Here is an 8497-nt window from a genome sequence, read left to right as displayed (position 1 = left end):
ACACGCGTGTCTGTAGTGCACACGAGCGTGCATGCCTGTGAACACACGTGTGTCTGTAGTGCACACGAGTGTGCATGCCCGTGGCCGCAGTGCTCCTGTGCACACACGGGCGTACACATGTGCATGTGCACACGTGTGTAAGCATGCAGCAATGCAGGTGTGCACACACGTGTGGCTGTGTGCATGCACATGTGTGTATGCCGCATGTGTGCATGTGTGATCGCGTGTGCGAAGACGGGGCTGCTCCGTGGGACGGGCTTGTTGTCGGTGGGTCTGGACTCAGCGTCCAGGTGGGCATCTGGGATGGTCCCTTCCATGGGAGCTCAGGGCCGCCTGCCTCTGCCCCTTTGGGGTTCGAGGTTGAGGATCCCCACGAGTGGACAGGCCTGGCCCCAGGCAGGACCCCCACACCTGGGAGAGGGCGGGAGCCTGTTTGTGGAGTGCCTGAGGGCAAAGGAGGGCCCGTCCCCACACACGGGTGAGGCGCGGCCTCTGTGTTGGCCCAGAGCAACCACGCAGAGTCTCGGGAGGCCCAGGGGCCCAGGGCAGGAGGACGGGCCAGCGTCCCCCAGAACTTGGGCTGGTACAGAAGTGGGAAAGAGTGTGCGCTCGTTCCCCTGAGGGCTCCAGAGGGGCTTCTGTGATCCCTGACCACACCCTGCAGCCCCGGGTAGCTCCTGGTGGCAGGGACGGCCCGGAGTGGCGGCCACCTCCGGCAAAGTCCCCTCTCCTGCCTCAGGCGACTCCTGGCCACATGCGGTGGCAGCCTGCGCAGACCTGCCCACTCGGAGTCCCGGCCCCCGTGGGACCCGCTCTCTCCCACCAACGGTGGCCCCTTGGCCTCGGAGCCGGGCTGTCCCTGCCGCCCAGAGACCCGTGTGTCCTGAGCTCTGCCTCGGAAAGAACCATGACAGCGTCGCTGGGTCCCAGGGCAGTGCTGGGTGCTTTATTTCACGCAGGGGCGCCTGCCCGGGAGGTACGTACACAGGGGTGGGGGCTCCGGCGTCCTCGGGGGACCCCAAGAGCCTGTGGGTGGGGGCTCGCGGGGGGGCCGGGCGTGCGGCTCATTTACCCGGAGACTGGGAGATGGTCTTCTGCGTGTGGTGGTTGTGTAGGGCTTCATGCAGCACCGCACACGTGAAGGTTTCTTTCCGCTGCCAGCGCGCCTTGTCCACCGAGAGCTTGCTGTAGAGGAAGTAGGTGCCGTCCGCATCCAGCTGGGGCGGGGTTGTTCGCACACTGGCCTCTGGAAACTGTTGGCCGTTGCTCTGCCACTCCACATCAATGTCAGGTGGGTAGAAGTCTTTGACCAGGCAGGTCACACTGACCCTGTTCTTGCTCAGCTCGTCCCGGGATGGGGGCAGGACATACACACTGGGCTGATGGGCTTCCCCTGTGGGGTCAGAGGTCAGCACAGATGGTCACTCGGAGCGTGGAGGGCTGTGCTTGGTCTGCAAGGCCCCCTCTTTGACCCTCCCTGCACCCCAGCCCCCCTGCTGCTCACCTTTGACCTTGGAGATGGTCCTCTCAATGGGGGATGGGAGAGCTTTGTTGTTGACCTTGCACTTGAAGACCTTCCCCTTGAGCCAGTCCTGGTGCTGGATGGGGAGGACACTGACCACACGGAAGGTGCTGTTGAACTGCTGCTCTCGTGAATTCGTCTTGGCCGTGTGCATCTCCTGGTTGTCCACGAACCAGCTGATCTGGACCTCAGGGTCTTCCAGGTCCACCACCATGCATGTGACCTCGGGGGTTCGGGAAATGGAGAGGGTGTCCCTGGGTTTCGGGGGGAACATGAAGACTGAAGGTCCTCCGAGCATATCACATTCTAGTGAGGGAGACAGAGCACAGGGGTCAGATCGTGGGTGGCCTTCCTCCTGAACATCCATTGCCCTCACCAGGCCTTCTGCTTGGGGTGCAGGGAAAGGCCTGCTGACTCACCTGCACGTGGGGGACATGTGCATGGCGGAGGAATTTTTCCTGGGGGCACTGCAGAGAGAGCAGACGGGGCATTACTGGGTGTCTGGGCTGGGCACAGGTTGGGGTGGGCACAGGTGATGGCCAAGTCTTGGCCGGTTCCCAGACCAGGGACTGGAGTGGGGGGTAAACCACTGGACGCCAACACCCAGAGGATCTCCTCCCTGAACTGGGAGGCCCGCAGGTGAGGCAGCCAGTGGTGCCGCCCCTGAGCCCTGGGGTCCAGGCTGGCCAGGCGACCGGGCCTGTGTCCCAGTGGACCCCCTCCCTGAGGCCCATTCTCTCACCTCTCTTGTCCACCCTGGTGTTACTGGCTGGGTGGGCCACGGTGCAGATGAAGGTGTCGCTGGGCCACCTGCTGGAGGGCACGGTCACCATGCTGCTGAGAGAGTAGAGCCCCGAGGACTGCAGGACGGACGGGAAGGTGTGCACACCGCTGGTCAAGGAGCCGGAGTTCCAGGACACAGTGACAGGCTCAGGGAAGTAGCCGGACACCAGGCAGGCCAGGGCCACTGTGGGTCCGGGGGTGGCCCCGCAGCTGGGGGCCAGTGGGAAAACCGATGGGGCCGTGGTGGAAGCTGCAAGAGAGGAGGTTGTGTGACCGCCAGGGTCTCACCCCTGCGACGGTCAGGGCAGGACGGCAGGTGCCCAGGTCTGGGGCGTCCAGGGCCCAGCACCCATGTGCTTCCTGGACGTCTGCGGACCAGCTGCCAGCCTGGCTCTCTGCGGCCACAGGTGCGGGACTCACCAGCCTGGTCAGGGCCCGGTGACCACCTGGGTCAGGGTCTCCTGGGCCTCTGGCCCGGGGTCCCCACCCAGGCTTCCTCTGGGTGTCCGGCCTGACCAAGCCTGTCTGAGCCCTGACCTGGGCCCCTGCTCGCAGCTGGCTCCTGCTGGCCCCCTGAGCCCACTGCCCTGCTGTCCCCACCGGATTGTGCCTTGGACCGGCGGAAACGTCCACGCACTGCCCCTGTCCCTCCAGGCCCCACGGCTTCTGGGTCGGCTCTGCAGCCCAAGCAGCCGGGCCCCGGGCTCCGTCCCCGCCCCGAACCCACCGGACCCTCCTCAGGCCTCCGCGGCATGGCCTCCCGAGTTCACCGAGGGTCAGCCCAGCCAGGGTCCCTGGGCCATCCCCGCTCTGGGGCCTGTCCAGCTCCTTGCTGTCCACGGAGTCCTTCGGCCGACATTTTCCCGAGCCTGTTGCCGCTCAGCATGGAGGGGAGCCTTGCGCTGCCCTGACTGTCCTCTCCTGGGTGGGACCAGCACCTCAGAGCATCTCAGAGCCCTGGTCCCAGACAGGCCTCTCCCCACTGGCCCTGCGTCCCCTCCCGCCCGCACCCCGGGCTGGCTGCCCTGCGTCAAGCTCCGGTCGGGCCCCATGCTCTCTCCTCCACTGGGTCCGCTGCGCCGGGCCTCCCCACCGGGTGTGACGTGTCCGCCTCCTCTGCAACTCGTCCCCTCGAGCCTGAGGAACAGGGCTCGCACCCCGGGACCAACGAACGGGTTCCCCTCGTCCCCTCAAAGGTGGCCACCCCTGGGCCTTCCTCCCCAGAGACCTTCCCACCTTGGCCATAGTTTCCACCCTACCTTGTCCACCGGGGCCCAGATGCCAGGCCACTGTCCCCGAGGGCAGGGATGCTCACCAGGCTCTTGCCTTGGAGTCTCTGTATGTTGCTGCAGACGGTGCCCAGCGGCCCAGAGCTCTGCCCACGAGTCCCGCCTTCCTCCCCGGGGCTCCCAAGGCAGCCGCTGCCCCTCCTGCTCTCCCCCTGCCCCTGCTCACCCGCACAAGCTCTGCCAGCTCCCTAGCCCCTGGAGCAGCCGCTGCCCCTCCTGCTCTCCCCCTGCCCCTGCTCACCTGCACAAGCTCTGCCAGCTCCCTAGCCCCTGGAGCAGCCGCTGCCCCTCCTGCTCTCCCCCTGCCCCTGCTCACCTGCACAAGCTCTGCCAGCTCCCCAGAGCTCCTGGGGCAGCCCCTGCCCCTCCTGCTCTCCCCCTGCCCCTGCTCACCCGCACAAGCACTACCTGCTCCCCTGAGCCCCTGGGGCAGCCCCCTGCCCCTCCTGCTCTCCCCCTGCCCCTGCTCACCCGCACAAGCACTACCTGCTCCCCTGAGCCCCTGGGGCAGCCCCTGCCCCTCCTGCTCTCCCCCTGCCCCTGGTCACCTGCACAAGCTCTGCCTGCTCCCCTGAGCTCCTGGGGCAGCCCCTGCCCCTCCTGCTCTCCCCCTGCCCCTGCTCACCTACACAAGCACTACCTGCTCCCTGAGCCCCTGGGACAGCCCCCTGCCCCTCCTGCTCTCCCCCTGCCCCTGCTCACCTGCACAATTCTGCCAGCTCCCCAGAGCTCCTGGGGCAGCCCCTGCCCCTCCTGCTCTCCCCCTGCCCCTGCTCACCCGCACAAGCACTACCTGCTCCCCTGAGCCCCTGGGGCAGCCCCCTGCCCCTCCTGCTCTCCCCCTGCCCCTGGTCACCTGCACAAGCTCTGCCTGCTCCCCTGAGCTCCTGGGGCAGCCCCTGCCCCTCTAGCTCTCCCCCTGCCCCTGGTCACCTGCACAAGGTCTGCCAGCTCCCTAGCCCCTGGAGCAGCCCCTGCCCCTCCTGCTCTCCCCCTGCCCCTGCTCACCCGCACAAGCTCTGCCTGCTCCCCTGAGCTCCTGGGGCAGCCCCTGCCCCTCCTGCTCTCCCCCTGCCCCTGCTCACCCGCACAAGCACTACCTGCTCCCCTGAGCCCCTGGGGCAGCCCCGTGCCCCTCCTGCTCTCCCCCTGCCCCTGCTCACCCGCACAAGCACTACCTGCTCCCCTGAGCCCCTGGGGCAGCCCCTGCCCCTCCTGCTCTCCCCCTGCCCCTGGTCACCTGCACAAGCTCTGCCTGCTCCCCTGAGCTCCTGGGGCAGCCCCTGCCCCTCCTGCTCTCCCCCTGCCCCTGCTCACCTACACAAGCACTACCTGCTCCCTGAGCCCCTGGGACAGCCCCCTGCCCCTCTAGCTCTCCCCCTGCCCCTGCTCACCTGCACAAGCTCTGCCTGCTCCCCTGAGCCCCTGGGACAGCCCCCTGCCCCTCTAGCTCTCCCCCTGCCCCTGCTCACCTGCACAAGCTCTGCCTGCTCCTTGAGCCCCTGGGACAGCCCCCTGCCTCTCCTGCTCTCCCCCTGCCCCTACTCACCTGCATAAGCACTGACAGCTCCCCTGAGCCCCTGGGGCAACCCCTGACCCCTCCTGCTCTCCCCCTGCTCCTGCTCACCTGCACAAGCACTACCTGCTCCTTGAGCCCCTGAGACAGCCACCAGCCCCTTGTGCTCTTCCCCTGCCCCTGCTGACCTACACAAGCTCTGCTGCTCCCTGAGCCCCTGGGACAGCCCCTTGCCCCTCCTGCTCTCCCCCTGCCCCTGCTGATCTACACAAGCTCTGCCAGCTCCCCAGAGCTCCTGGGGCAATCCCCTGCCCCTCTAGCTCTCCCCCTGCCCCTGCTCACCTGCACAAGCTCTCCCTGCTCCCCTGACCCCTAGGGCAACCACCTGCCCCTCCTGCTCTCCCCCTGCCCCAGCTCACCGGCAGAAGCTCTGCCAGTTCTGTGAGCTCCTGGGGCAGCCCCTGCCCCTCCTGCTCTCCCCCTGCCCCTGCTCACCAGCACAAGCACTACCTGCTCCCCTGAGCCCCTGGGACAGCCCCCTGCCCCTCTAGCTCTCCCCCTGCCCCTGCTCACCTGCACAAGCTCTGCCTGCTCCTTGAGCCCCTGGGACAGCCCCCTGCCTCTCCTGCTCTCCCCCTGCCCCTGCTCACCTGCATAAGCACTGACAGCTCCCCTGAGCCCCTAGGGCAACCCCTGTCCCCTCCTGCTCTCCCCCTGCTCCTGCTCACCTGCACAAGCACTACCTGCTCCTTGAGCCCCTGAGACAGCCACCAGCCCCTTGTGCTCTTCCCCTTCCCCTGCTGACCTACACAAGCTCTGCTGCTCCCTGAGCCCCTGGGACAGCCCCTTGCCCCTCCTGCTCTCCCCCTGCCCCTGCTGATCTACACAAGCTCTGCCAGCTCCCCAGAGCTCCTGGGGCAATCCCCTGCCCCTCTAGCTCTCCCCCTGCCCCTGCTCACCTGCACAAGCTCTCCCTGCTCCCCTGACCCCTAGGGCAACCACCTGCCCCTCCTGCTCTCCCCCTGCCCCAGCTCACCGGCAGAAGCTCTGCCAGTTCTGTGAGCTCCTGGGGCTGCCCCCTGCCCCTCCTGCTCTCCCCCTGCCCCTGCTCACCTGCATAAGCACCGACAGCTCCCCTGAGCCCCTGGGGCAACCCCTGACCCCTCCTGCTCTCCCCCTGCCACTGCTCACCTGCACAAGCTCTGCCTGCTCCCTGAGCCCCTGGGACAGCCCCTGCCCCTCCTGCTCTCCCCCTGCCCCAGCTCACCTGCAGAAGCTCTGCCAGTTCCGTGAGCTCCTGGGCTGCCCCCTGCCCCTCCTGCTCTCCCCCTGCCCCTGCTCACCTGCACAAGCTCTGCCTGCTCCTTGAGCCCCTGGGACAGCCCCCTGCCTCTCCTGCTCTCCCCCTGCCCCTGCTCACCTGCATAAGCACTGACAGCTCCCCTGAGCCCCTAGGGCAACCCCTGTCCCCTCCTGCTCTCCCCCTGCTCCTGCTCACCTGCACAAGCACTACCTGCTCCTTGAGCCCCTGAGACAGCCACCAGCCCCTTGTGCTCTCCTACTGCCCCTGCTGACCTAACAAGCTCTGCTGCTCCCTGAGCCCCTGGGACAGCCCCTTGCCCCTCCTGCTCTCCCCCTGCCCCTGCTGATCTACACAAGCTCTGCCAGCTCCCCTGAGCCCCTGGGGCAGCCCCTGACTCTCCTGCTCTCCCTCTGCCCCTGCTCAACTGCACAAGCTCTCCCTGCTCCCCTGACCCCTAGGGCAACCACCTGCCCCTCCTGCTCTCCCCCTGCCCCTGCTGATCTACACAAGTTCTGCCAGCTCCCCTGAGCCCCTGGGGCAGCCCCTGACTCTCCTGCTCTCCCTCTGCCCCTGCTCAACTGCACAAGCTCTGACTGCTCCCTGAGCCCCTGGGGCTGCCCCCTGCCCCTCCTGCTCTCCCCCTGCCCCAGCTCACCTGCAGAAGCTCTGCCAGTTCTGTGAGCTCCTGGGGCTGCCCCCTGCCCCTCCTGCTCTCCCCCTGCCCCTGCTCACCTGCATAAGCACCGACAGCTCCCCTGAGCCCTGGGGCAACCCCTGACCCCTCCTGCTCTCCCCCTGCCACTGCTCACCTGCACAAGCTCTGCCTGCTCCCTGAGCCCCTGGGACAGCCCCTGCCCCTCCTGTTCTCCCCCTGCCCCAGCTCACCTGCAGAAGCGCTGTCAGTTCCGTGAGCTCCTGGGGCAGCCCCCTGCCCCTCCTGCTCTCCCCATGCCCCTGCTCACCTGCACAAGCTCTGCCTGCTCCCTGAGCCCCTGGGACAGCCCCTGCCCCTCCTGTTCTCCCCCTGCCCCAGCTCACCTGCAGAAGCTCTGCCAGTTCCGTGAGCTCCTGGGCTGCCCCCTGCCCCTCCTGCTCTCCCCCTGCCCCTGCTCACCTGCACAAGCCCTGCCTGCTCCTTGAGCCCCTGGGGCTGCCCCCTGCCGCTCCTGCTCTCCCCCTGCCCCTGCTCACCTGCACAAGCTCTGCCTGCTCCTTGAGCCCCTGGGACAGCCCCCTGCCTCTCCTGCTCTCCCCCTGCCCCTGCTCACCTGCACAAGCCCTGCCTGCTCCTTGAGCGCCTGGGGCTGCCCCCTGCCCCTCCTGCTCTCCCCCTGCCCCTGCTCACCTGCACAAGCTCTGCCTGCTCCTTGAGCCCCTGGGACAGCCCCCTGCCTCTCCTGCTCTCCCCCTGCCCCTGCTCACCTGCATAAGCACTGACAGCTCCCCTGAGCCCCTAGGGCAACCCCTGACCCCTCCTGCTCTCCCCCTGCTCCTGCTCACCTGCACAAGCACTACCTGCTCCTTGAGCCCCTGAGACAGCCACCAGCCCCTTGTGCTCTTCCCCTGCCCCTGCTGACCTACACAAGCTCTGCTGCTCCCTGAGCCCCTGGGACAGCCTCTTGCCCCTCCTGCTCTCCCCCTGCCCCTGCTGATCTACACAAGCTCTGCCAGCTCCCCTGAGCCCCTGGGGCAGCCCCTGACTCTCCTGCTCTCCCTCTGCCCCTGCTCAACTGCACAAGCTCTCCCTGCTCCCCTGACCCCTAGGGCAACCACCTGCCCCTCCTGCTCTCCCCCTGCCCCTGCTCACCTGCACAAGTCTGCCTGCTCCCTGAGCCCCTGGGACAACCCCTGCCCCTCCTGCTCTCCCCCTGCCCCAGCTCACCTGCAGAAGCTCTGCCAGTTCTGTGAGCTCCTGGGGCAGCCCCCTGCCCCTCCTGCTCTCCCCCTGCCCCTGCTCACCTGCATAAGCACCGACAGCTCCCCTGAGCCCCTGGGGCAACCCCTGACCCCTCCTGCTCTCCCCCTGCCACTGCTCACCTGCACAAGCTCTGCCTGCTCCCTGAGCCCCTGGGACAGCCCCTGCC

The 8497-nt window shown here is 67.5% G+C and overlaps 1 gene segment (V, D, J or C); it reads right to left on the bottom strand.

Annotated features, from left to right (window-relative positions):
* Positions 1-916: 916 nt before the first annotated feature.
* Positions 917-8497, bottom strand: part of LOC122893824 — a 248194-nt gene continuing 240613 nt past the window's right edge. Inside the window, 4 exon segments of the C gene segment in view lie at positions 917-1393; positions 1505-1828; positions 1942-1989; positions 2265-2555. Of these exon segments, the coding sequence occupies positions 1065-1393; positions 1505-1828; positions 1942-1989; positions 2265-2555 (992 nt within the window).

This window comes from Neovison vison, chromosome 13, assembly GCF_020171115.1.
Source record: "Neovison vison isolate M4711 chromosome 13, ASM_NN_V1, whole genome shotgun sequence".
In the NCBI taxonomy this organism is placed as follows: Eukaryota; Metazoa; Chordata; class Mammalia; order Carnivora; family Mustelidae; genus Neogale; species Neogale vison.
The sequence above is the reverse complement of the archived record's forward strand: the minus strand, read 5'-3'. Positions and strand labels throughout refer to the sequence as shown.